We start from the raw sequence: 20,038 nt of genomic DNA on the forward strand, positions 1-20,038 counted from the left end.
TCCCAAATGAAGAGGCCCATATAACGTGACAAGGCCCAAAACACTGCAATGTTTTTTCATAGGCCCATCAAAACTATGAAAGAAGTGGACACTAGAATGGATCATCACAGCCCAGTAATCCATTATAATACACAACAGGACAAAACTACAACACATTTGAACAAATTATTTATTTTGGAATAATAACAATTATACAATTATGATAATTAGAAAATTGTGTCACTATTCCTAAGTCCACAGCCAGATTTTGACACATCTTCTGAGAACACACAGATATCAGCGGCAAGATGTTTGTCTGCACATCACTCCATTGTCTGCATGGATGAAGCCATCACCTAGGTTTCTAATTCGAAAACCACTTCAGACCGGCGAATGGAGCATCTTCTTGCCGCTGTAAGGCGTTGATGAGCCGAATTAAATTTTCGGCGTTATCTTCGCCGATCACAAACAAGGACCAGTGCAACAACAAAAGATCCAGCTCGTAATTTAAAATCAACCGCCTAAATTGACCTAGATCTCCGCGATCAACCGCCTAAAATCAACCGCCACGAAGACATTATCCAGCTTTGAGATTATTAGCCCTGTAAATTATTGTTTTGGATCATCAACAATGATGTATCCCCAAATAGATACATCATAGTTTCACCCAGTTTCGATGTGCACTGACAAATATTCTTGTCCCATATCATTTGGGTGACCAACCACTACAGCTATTTGAAAGTATGAAAAACACCATAACATTCAATTTTCATACCATTTTCAGACACAGGATGAACGGTTCTTCGACGTTACTCACGATCGAACTAATCGCCATTTCCATCCAAATGTACAAGGGGCCAACAACCATCAGGCTATGCTGAAATACATCTCCAAATATGGGGATTACACGGAATGTGGTGAATTTCGTCAGAGGGACCGCTACGCTAATCAGGACAACAACGAAAATATATACCACGAGGCTCTTGCAGTCGGAAGTAAAGAAGAAGCTATGAGATTGGTAAAAAATGGCGATCCAAAATATTTCTGGTTGAATTATGACAAGTTGTCATCCAATTACGACAAAATTTCAATTACTTTGCCATTGCCGTATGTTCATCAATTTACAGATACAATGTGGATCGTTCCAACAGCCATACAACAATGAGTTGCAGAAAATATAAAGGACGAAGCCCAAAGACCACACCGGCCCAAGAGTATTATAATTGAAGGCTCATCTAGAATTGGGAAAACATGTTGGGTCCGGTCTTTGGAGCCGCATAATTATTATTCAAGTGTGTTGCCATCTTCCAAGCTTTTTTCTAGTAGCCCTTTTAGTAGATGATCCTACAATATTTTATGAAATTTGGTAAATGTTTGTTAATGATTTGTACATGTTTTGATGAGCATAAATGCAGCACCATGAATGATGTGTTCAATGAGGTAAAAGGAATGGTGTCATTTTGCTCGGTGTTGGTGAGGACTGCTTGCCCTTGCAAGCGCCACGTTCACCCCTGGCGGTTAGGGTTTCAGACATGGAAGAGAGAAAGGGTCAGTTGTGGGAGATTTTGTGTTTGATTTTTTTTGTTCTTCTTTTGCTCCCTTACATTTCATGTGTGAAGACATTTGCAAAAGTTAATACTCAAATGCAGTCACCTTTCTCATCTTCCATTTGAATTAATCTTTTCTTATTTTTGCCTTTTGTTTTATGTTTTCTTTTCTTGAAACAGGACAATGAAAACTATCACCCGAAAAAAAAATAAATAAATAAATAAAAAATAAATAAAATAAAATAAAATAAAATTGCCTAGTTTTACTCCATTTTTTAAATTTATTTTAAAACTCTTCTTTTTTGGAAGAAACACTTTGAAGCTCTTTTTTGCATTTGTGAACATATATATAAGATAGTGAAAGACAGATTTGGCTCTAGTAGCTCCTAATTGATTCAGTATGGTTGGTATTTAAGTAAAAACTATCACCGAATTAATAATATCAGTTTTATTATTTTGAGTATTGATACATATCGCTTCTCTTATCAAATCATACTAAGCCGAATCGATTGAAATGGTTCAAATTTAAACTATTTTTTAGTATAGTCACTACTCTATATACAAATATTGAATTGGTGAACAAATAACTAATTCAATATTTTTATATAGAGTAATGAATATACTAAAAAATAGTTCAAATTTGAACCATTTCAATCGATTCGGTTCAGTACGATTTGATAAGAGAAGCGAAATGTATCAATACTCAAAATAATAAAACTGACATTATTAATTCGGTAATAGTTTTTACCTAAATACCAACCATACTGAATCAATTAGGAACTACTAGGGCCAATCTGTCTTTCACTATCTTATATATATGTTCACAAATTCAAAAAAGAGCTTCAAAGTGTTTCTTTCAAAAAAGTAGAGTTTTAAAATAAATTTAAAAAATGGAGTAAACTAGGCAAATTTTTTTTTTTTTTGGGTGATAGTTTTCATTGTCCTGTTTCAAGAAAAGAAAACATAAAAAAAGGCAAAAATAATACCAAAAACACAATGTTTTGACTTGACTTTATGATTCTTTAAGAAAAGATTAATTCAAATGGAAGATGAGAAAAGTGATTGCATTTGAGTATTAACTTTTGCAAATGTCTTCACACATGAAATGTAAGGGAGCAAAAGAAGAACAAAAAAAATCATAACACAAAATCTCCCACAATTGACCCTTTCTCTCTTCCATGTCTAAAACCTTAACCACCACCTACTCTCTTTCTCTCTCTTCCCTCACTCTTTCTCTTCTCTCTCTTCCATCCCATCCACCACCAAAAAGAATGACAATAAGGGTAGGGATGAACGTGGCGCTTGCAAGGGCAAGCAGGCCTCACCAACACCGAGCAAAATGACTCCATTCCTTTTACCTCATTGAACACATCATTCATGGTGCTGCATTTATGCTCATCAAAACAAATATCAAAACATGTACAAATCATTAACAAACATTTACCAAATTTCATAAAATATTGTAGGATCATCTACTAAAAGGGCTACTAGAAAAAAGCTTGGAAGATGGCAACACACTTGCAGCCACCTACATGTCCTATAATATATAGGACTTTTCTTAAGTGTGTAACTTACACCTTACACTTATGCATGCTTTTCTGTTTGCTGTTCTGTTTTATGTTTACACCTTCCATTTAGACCTTTTGTGTTGGTTGCATATGGTGTGCAACCTTGAGGGGTTACACACCATAACAGTACCCTAATATATATTGTTTTTCCATCACAAAATCATTTATAAACACAGATTCACATTGACACACATGGACTGAAATAGCATAGATACAAGAAATTCAAAATTCACAGAGCCCACGGTATTAAAATTCTATCAATTGGAAACTCAAGAAAGTCTTGAGGCAAGACTTACAAATTCATTGCCTCTTACAAGTGACATTTCAATCTTCTTCTCAGCCCTTTAAATGTCATTACAATATGTGACATTTCAATATAGCACTCTCTACAAACGACGAGAGTCAAAAAAATATTCTACAATCCAAAGCATGAGGAAGAAAAGGACCAAAACAAAACAAAACAAAATCATATACTTTTGACAGCCAAAAAAAAGGCAGCACACATGCTTTCATGAATGCAGTGTTTCAAACATCTGACTATAATGAAATGCCTAATGCTAAAAAATGATAAGAAAACAAATATGAAGAATGCAAGATGTCATGCTCCCAACAGAGCAAACCCATGAGTCTACATAAATAAAAAGATATGCAACCTGACTGACTGACTGACAAGATGCCAATGAACTGAAACAATGCAAGAACCAAATTAACCACCCCCCCCCCCCCAAAAAAAAAAAGAAGGAAAAATTATTAACCCCCCAAAAACAAAATTAGGCTTAACAAATATGGAAAGCTATCAAAGTAGGAAAGAGAAAATGGCAGTCGGGTGGTTTTAAAGTGTTGTAACAAGCAAGCCAGCTCTTTGCAGTAAACCATTTCAACTGCTTCAATAACTTGGAGAAAGATGGCATTGCCAGGTTGGTATAGGGTTTCTTTTTCTCAAGATGACTGCTGAACCATAACAAGGACCAATGGACAAGCAGCATAAGTTATGTCTATTCAGCATATCAGTACACACCCACCTCCCAGCCAAATCCTCCAGATACATGATAGCTTCTCAATGAAGGACATTACCCATTTCTGATGAGCCAACACTGCGCACTTCCTCTGTTACAAAGGGAAAACACGACCCCATGGTGCTGATGCAAGAGTTAATGACAACTTGAAGTTCAATTAGTTCAGTTGTCTGAGAGGTGATGACCAGACTTCATGAATGCAAATCATGGACCCCATGGTGCTGATGCAAGAGTTAGTGACAACTTGAAGTTCAATTCAGTTGTCTGAGACTAGTGATGACCCGACACGATGAATGCAAATGCTGGACCCGACTCGACACACCCATATGCATGCAGGGACTCCTAAAGGAAAAGAATATACCAAGTGGCAGTAGCCTCAAACAGAAATTGCACGGCTAATGGCCAACTTGGCCCATTCAGCAGATTCCTTAATCAAATGATCCTCTGAGGACAAACATTCATTTAAAAAGTCTTTGCTTGACAGAGATTGCTGAATCAAAGAACCAGCATTACTTCCCAAAGTATCTGCTAGATCTCCAAGGACCCCAATGGCAGTTTTCATCACAACATCATCCCTGAGAGTAAATAGACATGACAGATAGAGTTAGAAAAAATAAACCAGGCAACTAAAACCAGGTATTACAACTACGAGAATGAAACTAAGAACTCACATGTCTTTCTCCATGTATATGCTATCCAGGAACTGAAGAATATGAGGTGCGTAAGGGACCAACAGTTGAGTTTTAGGAGAATTTTTAAAGCCTTGAAATATTCCAGAATATGCTTCCAATATCCCATTTCTCAGAAGATTGGTGTACTCAGTCATCTCATCATCAGCACCTGATGTGTGGGCAGACAACTCTGCAGCACTCTGAAGCATAGGCATGGCATACATCAAGTACTTCTCAAAATTTTCACCTATAGCCAGTGCTATGTCACCAAAGCATGAAAAGATGGGAGGCTTCACAGATCGATGCAACTGGTTGCTCGATAAGTCTTTAAGAAGCTGTGTCATAATCCCATCGCAGTAAGGCAAAATCCTATCCTCCAATGCTCTGCATATATCACCCACCACACCAACCGTGACAGCACAGACTTGGTACTCCTCAAAATTCTGCAGACCCATTTCCAAATACTTATAAAATTCTGGCATGTATTTTGCAAAGTCTGGACCTGTTGCATAGGCAAGGGCTCCAATGGCAAGCATCGCCTCCTCGTGCACAGTGGCATTTCTACAAGCAAAAACCCGGAGGAAGAGATTCATGATCTGATCCGCAAACTGCATGAAGAGACTCTTAGTTGGCTCTGATGATCCTAGTTTCTGAATAATAACCTGTAAGCACCCACACAGAAGGCCTTGTAGTTCATTCTGCTTCTCCCTCTCATCAGATGAAAGCTTTTGTGCCTCAAGAGTCTGGTGAAGCTCCATCATAATGACAGGAACTAATTGCAAAACCATTGGAGCTGTTTCATCTGTTGAACACCTCACCACTTCATTCAAGGTCTCATATGCAGCAGTTCTTAATCGTGATTCCCCAGCATCTTCCCTGTGAGTAACAGTGAGAAGAGACTGAACAATTTCCTGAAAATAAGGAGTTAAGGGAGAGGACGAATCAATATCCTCATAACCTTGAGCAAGGAAGTAGAGAGCACCACAGGCCTTCTCAGCAACATTAGGTGCATCCTTCATGCTCTGAAGCAGAACGGTGATAATCTGTTGACAATTTGCCTGAGTAATTATGGGTGTTTCCATAGTTGAACCATGTAAGAACTCAAATATTCTTCCGAGTGTCCAAGCAGTTGTGTCCTTCACATGGCTATTTGGGTCCTTCGTTAAGGCAGTGAGCATGAAATTTAAAGCAACATTAACAATAGGTGTTAACTTATCAGGTGAAGGACCCTCCAAAATGGAACCAAATGCATAAGTGGCTGCCTCCCTTTGCCTCCAATCAAGTTTTGTGATGTTCTCTTCAATGAACGGCATAACAAGTGGCACAATATCATCTCCTACAGTTCGTGCAACCAAACCTAAGCAAGTGCCACCAGCCATGGCAAGATTCCAAGCCCCTTCATCCTGATCCTGATCCTCCTCTTGCTTAAGAAGTGTTTCTAACAGCAAAGGGACAAGAGCAGTGAGCGCTTGCTTGATAAAATAAAAGCAGGGAATGTCAGAATCCCCTGTAAAATCACCCCCATATTCTTCTAATATATCTATCTCCTCATCACAGATTGAGCTCCAAAATTCGATAGCTTGAAGGGCCACAGGCTCCTCATCTTCCCTCACAGCCTTTGCTGTGATGTTAAAAATGTCTTGTATATAAGGAGCTAATTTCTCATAATATGTTGAAGAAATGGAGACCAAACACTCAAAAGCTGCCTGCCGGATCTTCACTTCGGGGGATAAAGTGGCCTCACAGACAACTCTCATGATATAATCACGCTCCATATCATTGCTAAAATTGGCCTGAGCAAAGCCCAGAGCATTATACAATGCTCTGGTAGCAGCGAGCCTAACATCAATACTGCCTTCTGACGCATTCATCCCCTGAACCACAGCCGTAAGGATTTTGTTCACATGATCTTGATCTACAACATCTGGAGAAACTTCTTCACACAAATACCCCAATGTTTCTAAAGTGGCTTGCTTGACATGAACTTGAAGCTGGTGAATATTTGACAAGAGTGATCCTATCAACTCAGGCCATTGTTTCTGTGGCAACTCAATTCCTGCTACCTTTGCAATGACTTGTGATGCAGTTGACCGGGCATCGGGCACAGGAGAAGAAAGGGTCTGCAGCAAGCATGTCTTAATCTGGCTCTTCACAGCCACGTCTAGTGACAACCATCTTTGAACAAGTTCAAATTTTCTATGTTGTTCCTTGGCATCTAAAGCATTCTTAAGAATCAAACCTGCTAATTTACGACTATCTACAGGCTTCTCGTTGTTAGCAAGCTCTCCTGAGAGGGATAACAGGAAACCTGGAAGATTCTGCTCCTGAAACTGTTTCAAACTTTCTTCTGCATGCTTCCGCACAGCTCCATCCACCGATTGTGCATTTAAAAGAAGCTGGGTGATTTCCATTGCCATGCTGTATCTGAGAGTACCACATGATGCACATACAATGATAATTATTATAGAAATTCAGAGGAAATTGCCTCCAACATAGAATCCAATCGCAAATCTACTTTATAAAGAGCTTAAAAAATGGTGAAACAAAATTATAGAGCACCAACGAACCCAGGAGGAGCACAATGACTTAGCAAAACTGCTAAAAAAAAAAAAAAAATTGCTATTGAGAACAGAAAGATTTGAATACCAATATCAACGGATCCAAGCAAGCACTGTTCTACCCCTCAAAGTATTTAGAAAGAGGAAAGCAGTACAGTAATGAACTTATTAAATCACAAGTCAGTGAAGTTGACTTGCTACATATCCAGAGAGATAGCAAATTCTGAATCCAAATCATCAAGCAAACATACCCTAACATCAAACCTTCCCCAAAACAAAGGATACAAATTCATTTAGCTTGTGTTTGATTGAGGGATTTGGAGAGAGATTTGGAAAGGAAAAAGGAAAAGGAAAAGGAAAAGTTGAAATGTAAATATATTTTATTCACATTTCACCGTCTTTTCTCTTTCTCTTTCTCTTTCCAATTTCTTTCCCAGATCTCCCAACCAAACACAACATTAGTGAACAAATGAAATTCAATGCAAGCCAAATCAATTAATAGCACAAGAAAAAAGGGGGTGTTTTAGTAGGAACTCAAAACAATACAATCAAAACCCTAATTTTACTAGATAGCAAATACTGTATCCAAATTATCAAGCCAACACCCTAACATCTAAAACTCGCAAAACAGTTCAACCGTTACAGCTAAAACAAAGGCGAAAAATTCATATAGTGAACTAATGAAATTCAATGCAAGTCAAACCAATTAATAGCGCAAGAACAAAAAAAATATTTCAGCAAAACGATACATTCAAAACCCTAATTTTACTACACCAAAGCTCCGCATAACCAACCCATCCGAACTTAAACGGTTCGAATTTCCACAAAATTACCGATGCAAAATACCGATCTAATGACATTTCACAGATCCATGAACAAAATCCATCAAACCAAACACATTTCAATACCGATAAAAAAATGAGAACTTGATACGGATTAAAGCATCGCAGAGAAAATCGAATCAATAAGCAACAGATCGAGCATCGAAATCAGCGTACAAGACCTAATCAGATGAAAATTGAGCAACAGAGGGGGAGATTCAGGAGAGTGATGATAAAATTACCTGAGGCTTGATTGTTGATGACTAAGGAAGTAGGAGAAAGTGGACTCCCCGAACGGTAATTGCAAAAGTGGCGCTCTGAAACCCTAGGAGGTAAAGGGAGAGAGGGAGAGAGAGAGAGTTTTAGAGAGAAGAAGAAGAAGCAGAAGCAGGGAACGTATAGCTGGACTTGAATCAAGAAATAATCACTATTATGTATTTTCTAAATATTAGTGATAAGTAAATTAAATATTAGTGATAAGTAAATTAATTATTAATTAATTTTTATACGAATCAGATACTGACAACACACCACTACTGTATGGTCCACTATGATGTGTCAGCAGATTTTTGGATTTTTAATATGAATAAATAAAAATATCGTAAATATAATAAAGAATTTTTTTAGAGGACAATTACATAGATAACCCTACGATTTAATTCTTGTGATTAATTGAACTTCGGATTTTAATATTTTTTAGATTAAATCCTAATTTTTTAAAATTGTATCAATTCGAACTATCTGTCCATCTCTATTAACTTGAACTATAATGAAGAAGGGATGTTTTGAACAATTTACGTAATATTTTTATTGATAATATTGTCAATTTACTTTTTTTTTTTTCTTTTCTTTCTCTTCCATGACTATTACTGAAACCGTCTCATCTATTCAATGGTAGAATGGTATGTTTCAAGTAAGGGTGGGCGTCATGTCGTATTGGGTCGTATTCGTATTGTGTTATTTCGAGTTCGTGTCAGAATTACCTTAATTCTAACCCGACCTGTTTATTATTTCGTGTTATCGTGTCATATCATTTTTAATTCATGTCTGGTTCATATCGTGTTAACATGTCATATCAAAAAATTTCACTATTAATTAAAAATATCAAATGTATGAAAAAAAATTTAAAATTTTCTTCACAAGTTAAATTTAATGAAACTAATCTCTATTAAACGAAATTATTTATAAAAATATGGGAAATTTTGTCTAACATCTCTCTCAAACTTTTAATATTGAGAGAGGTTTATAATATATATATATATATATATATTTGTAGTCTAAGGTCCCTCATCCATACCCATATATCACACAATTTCTCTCTCTCTCTCTCTCTCTCTCTCTCTCTCTCTCTCTCTCTCAGCATGTTCTTCTTCCTACTGACACCGACGTCGTCATGCTTCTTTCCTTTCACTTTTTTTCGTCATCAGCCATTCACTTCTTTCCTCTTTCTCCTTTGTCCCCCAAACCCTAGACCAAACCAACCACCTTCAGCATTTTCTTCATCCTACCGACACCGGCGTCGTCATGCTTCTTTCCTTCCACATTCTTCCGCCGTCAGCCATCCTTTCTTTCCTTTTTCTCCTTTGTCCCCCAAACCCTAGACCAAACTCACCACTCCTATAGCGATTCCGATTTAAACTCGACTCATTTCTTGCTTTTGAATTTGGGAATCCATGTCCTTAATTATTGTTCATTTCATTTTACTATTGTTGCTAGTTGAGTTTGGTTATTTGGGAGTTATTGTTGCGTTTGAAATAGGTTGGGAGTTAGTTTTTCAAAAAAGTTGTCCAGATTTTTGCTTGTTCGCTCGAGCAGTCTTTCTTGTGCTTAAGTGGTTTTTTATAGTCTGCAAAACTTCTAAAAGTAGAGTATCTTCACTCGAGCAATCTTTCTTGCACTTAAGCTATCTTTTACAGGTCTGAGCTTCTAGGAAGGGGTCATTGTGCACTTGAGCCGTGTTTTGGGTCGCTTGAGCGGTGTTACCTTTTTATGTCTGATACTTGAGTTGAGTTTTGGTCGCTCAAGCGGTCTACGAGTATCTTAGTTCAAGAAAAGGGTTTTTTGAATCACTTTTCACTTTCTTTCTCTCTTTCTCTAAAACATTCCAAAACCCTAGTTCTTTACATACTGTCTCTAGTTCTTGCCTTAAAGTCCCAAATACTCCGTCATCCGTTGATTTCTTCACTCTAGTCCTTTGGAGACAAAGGTAGAGCTCGTATCAAGCTTCGTTTTAATCAGAGAAAATCGCGTTTTCGGCTCCGCCAGACTTTAACCCTTGCTCTCTCTTGTCTTTTAATATTAAGGTACAAATTTCTTCAGCCTTTGGTATGATTTTTATCTTAATTATTTGTCCATTGTAAGAATCTAGTGATTTTGGAGATTTTGGGTTAAACCTAAGGTTTGATTTTGAAATGTAAAAGAGGGGTTTTCAAATGAGTTCTTGAGAAATGTAGTATGGATGTGTTTATGGTCGAAATATGTTGAAATGGTAGATTTCTTTACTTAAAATTGATTTTGAAAGTAAAGGGGATTTTGTTCTAAAATCATGGATATTTGGTTTTGTGAAAGAAAATGGAAAATGATGTTGGGTTTTGGAAGAATGGAACGAATGTGTATGTTGATAATAATGGTGGAGTTGGATATGTAATATCACTCATATTTTGAAAATGATGAGATTATATCTTTTGTTGGAAATTATCAGTTGAATAGAATTATCTATTTTGGGTTATCGGTAGAGGATAGCTTAAATTGTTGTAGAAATTGTACGAGGATTAGGTGAATTGAAACCAATTACTCATACATCTTACATTGAGCATTGTTTCATGCTTTAACATTGAAGATGTATTGTTTTGAGAAGAAGGGGTGAATACCTTGGTAAATATGGTTAGAGGATGTGGTTGTGGTTATTATATTAGCCTGTGTGTCTTTGATAAAAATTCACAAACCCATACGGTTAGGAGTCAATCCTTCCAGTTAGTACCGGTAAAATGGCTTTCGTAGTGCTTGTATAGCTTACTAGCAGATACGTACTTAGAGATTCCTAGTGTTTTGTATCCACTGTCTTGTTTTCTGATATAAAAGGTTATTTTCATGAATTGATTTATAATATGACATTGCACTGTTTTGAGGTGGAAATGTAAAATGTTTGACAACTGGCATTCATATGCATTCACCTTATGATTTTGTTAAGATTCATATATTATGTTAAAGTATCTTTACTAGGCTTTAACTCACCCTATGTGGAAAACAACTTTCAGGTGTTGATAATATGCCTCCACCAAGGACATAATTTGGGAGGACTTAGAACCAAGAGCTTTCTTTTGTGTATTTGATGTAATTATTTTGTACAAGCCTTGGGGTTTAATTGTATTGAGTTGAACTCATTTTGATGTACTCAAGTATCGACTTGGAAAGATGTAGCCATTAGGGCATATAATTACTTGAATTTTCTTTTATTTCAATGTTGGTACACATGCCATATGCTATAGATTTAAGATCTAGGATTTATGAATGTATACACGCATATGTCATCTTTTATATGATCAAGGATTATAAATAGAATATAAAATATGATGGTATTGATCAATTGTGAGGAATGTTATGAGATGGGTTATTATTATTATTATTTTGGGACGTTACAACTTGATATCAGAGCTACCAGGTTTGAATACTTTGGAATTGTGGGATATGATTTTTACCATAATGGGTTATCTCGCTAGATGATATTAGAAGTAGACATGATATTCTATATGATACATGCTTATATGACTAAATGAGTATGAGATTTAATTTCTAAGATATTGATTGGGTCTACGAGTTTCTAGAAGTCCTGTTAGAAAAACACTTGGTCACTACTATTTCTAATTGGAACTCTAGCAATGTCATGGGACGGTTATTATCTATAAAGGAAATTCGTTTGTGTTATGTGATTAGGCGCTTATGTGAAGTGAATTATTAGTTGTCTATCGTATTAGGATGTAAGTGAATTAGCTTCGGTACATTTGTAAAAGTGCTAATATATTGTGTTACCTTTATTAGGATGTTAGTATGTGGTGGTGGTAAGCATGGCAGGCCTAGGTGGTAGGAGGTGTCGTTACCGAATGATATTCCGGCAAAAGAAGGGGGAGTTGGTCAGGCTAACGTGGCCGAGCCAGTAGGTCAGCAAGCCATGGGCGCTTTGGCCCACGAAATGGCTGGAGCTTTGCAGGAATCCATGGACATTCTTAAGGTTGAAAATCAAGTCCAGGCCTATGTTTCTAAGGCATGACTGTCTTTGCTGAAGAGGGAGTTTTTCCAGTTGAATTCGGATGAGTTTTTGTGAGATCTAAAAGAGCCACTGAAGGTGGATGAGTGGCTTGAGCAGATGATGAAGACGTTCGAAATGCTTGGCATCAAGGACAACATTTGAGGGTGACCCTGGCATCCTTCCAGCTGAAGGGAGATGTGGGTCAACGGTGGAAGTATGCGCAAAGGCGTCTTGGGGTGACTTGGGAGGCTTTTGTCAACACCTTCCAAGACAAGTTTTTGTCGCCCACTGCTAGGGAGAAGTTAAGAGATCAGTTCCTAAAACTCAAGCAGCTGAGCACACCTGTAGTTGAGTTTGAGGCTATTTTTTATTAGCTTCTCTACATTTGCACCAGAACTTGTGGTAACAGAGGAACGCCATTGCGTCGAGTTCGAGAAGAGGTTGAGGATTGGGCTCATTTTCAAGGTGGTCGGGTCTATGATTAGGGATTACAGTTGCCTTGTGGAGGTGGTGGCTTACCTTGAGACCCTGATCTAATTTAAGGAGGAGTGGATGAGTGGCATTGGACAGATGAGTCAGGAAGTTCAAGGGGAGGTACGGGACAACAAACAATAGAGGGGTTCTATCCCACAGTAGTCCCAAGAAACACAGTTCAGATCTACTTTTCCTATACCGACTTCTGGTTAAGGGAAAGGTAGTTAGGGTGGGATCACTTGTTTCAAGTGTGGTCAGTTGGGCCACGAGTCTTTAGTTTGTCTGTAGAGAGAATGAGAGCAATAGTCTGCACCATCTTCAGCTCATCCTTAAAGCCAGAGTCAGGAGAGAGGGCAACCACCTACTTGTTATCAGTGTGGGTAATCGGGGCACTTGAGGAGGCTTTTCCCTCAAGCGAGTAGCACATTTGGTGCGTCTGGTTCGAGACAGATACAGAGCCATCAGCCTATCCATTCTGTGCAAGCCTTGAGAGCCAATCAGGGAGCCTTTTCAACTCATTCCATGTATCAAACCTATGCTCCAAGGGGTGAGTAGGTAGAACAGAGACCTACAGGGTGCATGTATGTTGTTACTACGCTGAATCAGTTGCCAGCGCCTTCTGTTGTGAGAGGTAACTTTTTGTTGTTCAACTCTATTGCCAATGTGTTGATTGATATTGGTGCATCTCATTCCTTCATTTCGTCTGCATTCATATCAGCTTTGGGGTTAGAAGTGGCTCGGTTAACATCTCCGCTTAGGGTAGAGTCACCTGTTAGGGGGTAAGGTTGTCTTGGACTAAGGATGTCGCGGTTGTGAGATAGAGGTAGCCGATTGCTAACTTTTTTTTTGCTTTTGTATTTTTAGATATGTTAGATTTCGATGTCATCTTAAGCATGGATTGGTTGTCCCATGCCATTATAAATTGTTACTGTCAGAGAGTTATGGTGTGCACCTCGAGTGGTGACTATTTTTATTTTCTAGTGGACCAAGTTGATAGAGTTTTGTTGCCAGTGTATGACTTACGTGGTTGGGGCAAGCTTAATTGCCTTTTTGCAACTTTCTTGGGTAATGAGAGTGATGTGGTCCGAGTTGAATTGCCGAGAGTAGTTTGTGAATACCCAGACGTCTTTCTAGAAGATCTTACTAGTTTGTCACCTCACCGAGAGATTGAGTTCTCCATTAACTTAGTGCTCGGCATGGTACCGATTTCTATGGAACCGTATAGATTTGCACCCGCTGAGTTGTATGAGTTGAAGATTCAACTCCAGAATTGTTAGATAAGGGCTTAATTAGCCCTAGTACATCGCCTTGGGGAGTACTGACTCTTTTTGCTAAAAAGAAGTATGACACATTGCGATTGTGCATCGATTACCTGTCATGCCCCAAAATTTGGACAATTAAATATTAAATTAGGACTAAACCCCAATCAATATTCCATCATGCAAATCTTAGGGGTGAAACAAAATCTAAACGTTCTCGTCTCCATAAGGTTTAAGTAAATTTCCATGCTCAAAAGATTACAAGGGATAAAAAAAAAAAAACTAACAAAACGCCAACCAAACCATCCACCATAATTTCATAACTGTCCAATATCTCCGACATTAAAGTAACAATAAATAGTCAAAATAACTTAAATAATGTAAAGTTACAAACCATGCCAAATTATCAAAATACTGAGGTCATAAAAAAATAATAAATACATAAACAAATATTAACCCTAAGCTCAAGAAAACAAAAGAAGTCCCAACGACATGTCCAACAACTATAATTATTTCTCGTCACCACCGTAGTCCCAACTAATCTTGCCAAGGAAGCTCGACTGCACTTAAATAGAACACACCCGAGTTGCCAAGAGACAAAACGGGTCAGTATACAAGTATACTGCTATGAGTACAAATACTTGATACCCACGTGTGCACCAGACACAAATAAAAGTACATTTAATTCTTGTTATGGGACAAGACAAGTAGTTCCATCCTCATTGAGACGAAGGGGTAGTTTCCCGAGATACGGTGGCATTTAGTTTCTTACCCGTACACAACTAAATATAAATTGAGTATAGAATGAACAAAATAAACATAAAAATTATGGTGGGTCAGCCCTACATAAAAAGTTAGTAAGACCCACCAGTCTGCAAAAAAAAATAGAGTTAGTATAATTTAATCATAAGTAAATTGCTAAAGCAGTATAAACATGCATTGTTTCATACTTAAATCATTCGAATTGGCCAAGAACAAAAGTTGTATAGAATCAAGTTTTCTAAATGGCTATGCGAACAAATTTAGTAGAAACTGAATAGTTTGAGAAAAAAACTTAATAGAAGAACCTAAACGAAATTCGATCGAAAAAAATTTAGAACTGAAAACGAAAAGAAATGGCCCTAAGATGATTTTTTTTTTCTTCTGAAAAGTTCAAAACACAAAAAGTGTTCAGAATAATGTTTTACTTTAATTTATGCGAAATCAATAAAAATGAGCTCGTTTCGTGAGTTAAAACAGTTTCTAAAATCTACATTGCTAAAATGAATAAAAACTACTATAACCATGATCATCCGATTATAAGTTCTAATCGATCTTTTTAGTACAAAGTTAAAATACAGAAGTTGTCTAGAATTATGTTTACATGCTTCTGCCCAAATTTCATAATTTATCAAGGTCGTTTACTATTTTTCAAGATGTACAAATCAATACAATTCACACTATACCAATAAACTCATATTTAACTATTTGTACCTTAACTCAATCACTTCGGCCCTTCACTTTCGGCTTACACATATATCCCATGTGCCTTCCGTATACCTAACACCGCTCTGAAGCCAAATTTTTACGGGGATATCGTCCCGAGTTTGATTCACACTCCCTAGATGGTTAGTATATATGTACGCGCGTAAATCAAAACACTCGTCTACTCATGAGAAAGAGGCATCAATATATATACACAATCTCTCATCTACTCATGAGAACAAATATAACAAAGTCAAGCCTAAGGCATTTAAATAAATCTCATAATCCTCATTTTTTTTTTTTATACACTCTTTCTCACCAACGCTCAAATAAAACAACAATCCATGGAATCATGGTGGAGTATAAAGAATTTATCTATGGATTCTAAGTTTATTTTAATTTCATATATCCATGAGTGTGATTACAACCATAAAATAAATACATATAAAACCCTAAACCTGACACACACAACTAATTAAAATAATTAAAATCAATCTATCATCTTTATGTAAATACAAAATCAAACCAACATCAAATAAATATAAATAAATAAAAACAACAAATTAAACATAAATTAAGAGAAGTGAGTTTTGCACTCACAATATTTTTTTAAAGATCAAAGAATCACTTGAATAATTAATAAAGTCACCAAAATAAGACCCTAATATTTTTTTTTCCTTTTCTCCTCTGCGTCTCTCTCTCTTCCTCTCGATTTGCACTATTGATTTTGATTAATCTCTCTCTCTCTCTTTCTCTCTTTCTCTCTCTCTCTCTCTCTTCTTTTTTCTTTTTCTCTTTTCCGTGGCTGCTCCTTTCTCTTTCTGATGATCCTATTTGTTTTGTTTTTGTTTTGTTAGGCAACCTATGCTTTTGTTAACCTAATACTATTATAACCTAATAACATTATATTATATTTTATTATATAAATACAATATATATAGATATCCCATATAAGATCAATATAAATAATTTCTTTTTGGGTGAATTATACTAACGGTCCCTATAGTTTGGCGCTTGTGTCATTTTGATCATTGGCTTTTAAATTGCAACATATTTGACACTGAATTTTGAATCTTGTTCAAAATAAGGACAATTGAAGATACCATTTGATTTTTCAAGGGCAAAATCGTCAATTTGATAAAATATAACTAATTTGACTAAAATAAATGTCAAAAAAATATTTTGAAATTTTTAAAAATTATTTCTACCCACTAAAGATAAAATTATGTAAAATTGATAAATCTTTTAGACATTTATTTATTTTACCAAATTAATTTTTATTATGTGTTTAGATGATAATCATGTAATGGGTGGTTGTTTTTGTTTTCATTAAATTAGTTTCTATTTTTCCAAAAGTCAAATAAGCCGACAACTTTGATATCATTATTAAATCAATCCATTAAATAAAAAAAAATCCAAAACTAAAAATATTTCATATATTAAATGTATCGATTACACATTAAAAGTTTAACAACTACCCATTACATAATCATCATCTAAACATATAATAAAAATTAATTTGGTAAAATAAATAAATAAACAAATGTCTAAAAGATTTATCAATTTTGCATAATTTTATCTTTGGAGTGTAGAAATAATTTTAAAAATTTTAAAAATACTTTTTTGACATTTATTTTTGTCAAATTAGTTTATATTTTATCAAATTGATGATTTTACCCTTGAAATTAAGCAATGGTATCTTCAATTGTCCTTATTTGGAACAAGATTCAAAATTCAAGATCAAATGTGTCACAATTGAAAAGTTAGGGACCAAAGTGACATGAGCCCTAAACTATAGGGACTATTAGTGTAATTTGCCCTTTCTTTTTTTATACATACAAATATATATATATATATATATATTTGAATTAATTATATGTAATTAACTAAAACATTAAATTAACTAAGTAACACATTAAATTCTCATGTAACCACACAATTAATAAATCCAAAAATAAAATAAAGTAATAATAATCATAATAATAATAAATAATGACTTACGAAAAATTAGGGTCGCTACATCACCGGAAGTTAAATCGAGTAACTGTTAAGAACGAGTACCTATTATCACGCATAGATGATCTGTTTGACTAATTGAAGAGGTCTCATAGTTTTTTAAGGATTGACTTGAGATTTAGTTATCACCAGTTGAGAGGGAAGGAGGACGATATTCAGAAAACGGCATTCTGTACGTGGTATAACCATTATGAGTTCTTAGTAATGCCTTTTGGGCTAACCAATGCACAAACTTCGTTTATGGATTTGATGTATCGAATCTTTCTTAAGTTCTTAGATCATTTCATGGTTGTATTTGTTGACGACATCTTAATCTACTCACCTTTTGAGGAGGAACACAAGGAACATTTACGGGTTGTACTTGAATTGCTTTGAGCACATCGTTTATATGCTAAGTTCGGGAAATGTGAGTTATAGCTAACGGAAGTGAAGTTCTTAGGCCATATGGTATCTGGGGAAAGGGTGACTGTAGACTCTTCTAAGATAAATGCAGTGCAAGATTGGAAACAACCTAAGAATGCCTTTGAGATCCGGAGTTTCTTAGGTTTTGCCAGGTATTACAATAGCGATCCCGGTTGTTCCTTTTCTGTTCAATTGTATTCCGGACTTGGTTCCGTGGAGTTAGTAGTTGTATCTACCTTGTTGTCGTCCTTTAAATCCATTGGTTTGAGTTTTAGGATGTGTTGGGCTTGGTTGTTACAGGTTGGTAAAGCTTTGGCTCCCATTGTTGTTGCCCAGTTTTTGAATGGTCCGCTCGAGCGAGGTTTACACCCTTTCAGCATTTCGTGTCCCTGCAAAACTTCTGCAGGTGTGTTTTCTACGCTCGAGCGGGTTTCTTACGCTCAAGCGGGTCGAGCTTGAGCGGGCTTGTTGGCGCTCGAGCGGGTAGTACCTCGTTGGTGAAAGTTCTGGGAGATGAAAATCTACGCTTGAGTGGACTGGTCTTTCGTGCTCGAGCGGGTGTGCTTTGTCTTTGTGTCTTGGCGCTCGAGCGGGCATTCTTGCGCTGGAGTGGACCCAGTTTTCTGTTCTTGACGCTCGAGCGTCCTGTTATCCGCTCGAGCGGGAATGTCGTATATCAGTTGGCAGCTGGGCGTTTTAAAATCACTTTTCACATTCTCTCTCTCTCTCTTACTTTCTAAAAACACTTTTGAGAGCTTCTCTCTCTAGGATCTCCCTTCTCTCTAGGGTTTGATCTAGTTCGAGTGTCCCCTTACCCTTCGGCCTTTGTGAAAAGTGTGTTGATCGTCGAGGGCTTCGTTTTGATCTGTGGATCTTGGTATTTGGAGCATTTTGGTTTTCTTCAACTTCCCCGTTTGAGCTCTAACTTCGAGGTAGGGATATCCTACCCCTCTTTATGAGCTTTGTCTTTGAATTTTAGCATTTTGATATGTTGGGGGTTGTTGGGTAATTTTGAGAAAGTTTGGGTCTTTGTGTAGTTTTACAAAAGATGGGGTTTTATTTATAATTAAACCTATATGCATGTTTGGCATAGAGAAATGAGACAGATGATGAACTGTGGATGAAAATGGAACCTTGGGGTTGTTATGTTAATTATGGGAAAATGCCCTAATTAGTTGGATAAATTAATTTGTATAATTAATTTTAAGAAATGAGGAATTGAATTGAGAATATTCAAATTGAAAGATTATGGGATTAAAGGGGTGTAGTTGGATCATTTATCACTCACCTAGTTGATATGTTGATATTTTATCCATTTGGTGTGCTTATTTTCTGTTTAGAAATAATTGCTTTGGGCTATCGGTGGAGGATAGTCTTGATTGTTGTAGACAATGCATGATGATTAGGCAAACTAAAACTAATCGATTGAGTAGGCTATCGAGCATAGCGGTTGGATTAATACATTAACTTTATGTATTGATTGTTTATGTATATGATCTATGTTTATATACATTGTGTGTGTGGGAGGAGATAGGGGATGTACTCTGCGATTTAGGGGAAGATAGGGGATGGACCTCTAAATCGGATTGTGTGTGACCTTGATACAGCACTACAATGTGTATCGAGCGTTGATTATGGAAGTGTTTAAATTGATTTGATATAGTACTAAAATGTATATCGTTATCAATTATGAAGTATAGAAGTGTTTCTATGTTATGTTGATACAGTACCAAAATGTGTATCGTTCGTACAATATGGAAGTGGTTTATGTGTTATTGATACAGCATCAAAATGTGTATCCATTATGAATTTCGAAAGTGTTTTAAAGAGGAGTCTTATTCTCATTAAGTTATTTGGCTAAGTTTTGGGCCTTGTTGTCAAACTCAAGGTTGAAAAAGAAATGAGAAATAAAACGTAACATGGACTTAAATGTCATGGAACTGGAATGTGATATAAGTGGGTGTACCGGTGTTGACCATCTGTCAACTGCTAATCTTTTAGGCATTGTTCATAGATG

At 36.4% G+C, this 20,038-nt stretch overlaps 1 protein-coding gene across 1 annotated transcript; it reads right to left on the minus strand.

Moving 5' to 3' along the window:
• Nucleotides 1–3,338: 3,338 nt before the first annotated feature.
• On the minus strand, nt 3,339–8,601 carry LOC114287190 (importin subunit beta-1). Its single transcript, XM_028230465.2, has 3 exons — nt 8,403–8,601; nt 4,782–7,205; nt 3,339–4,685 (listed from the first exon to the last, which is right to left on the minus strand). The coding sequence occupies exons 2-3, from the start codon at nt 7,196–7,198 to the stop codon at nt 4,487–4,489; spliced, it is 2,616 nt and encodes an 871-aa protein (XP_028086266.2). The 5' UTR covers nt 7,199–7,205; nt 8,403–8,601; the 3' UTR covers nt 3,339–4,486.
• Between the last annotated feature and the right edge of the window lie 11,437 nt (nt 8,602–20,038).

This window comes from Camellia sinensis, chromosome 1 (assembly GCF_055761805.1).
Source record: "Camellia sinensis isolate YWXY chromosome 1, ASM5576180v1, whole genome shotgun sequence".
In the NCBI taxonomy this organism is placed as follows: Eukaryota; Viridiplantae; Streptophyta; class Magnoliopsida; order Ericales; family Theaceae; genus Camellia; species Camellia sinensis.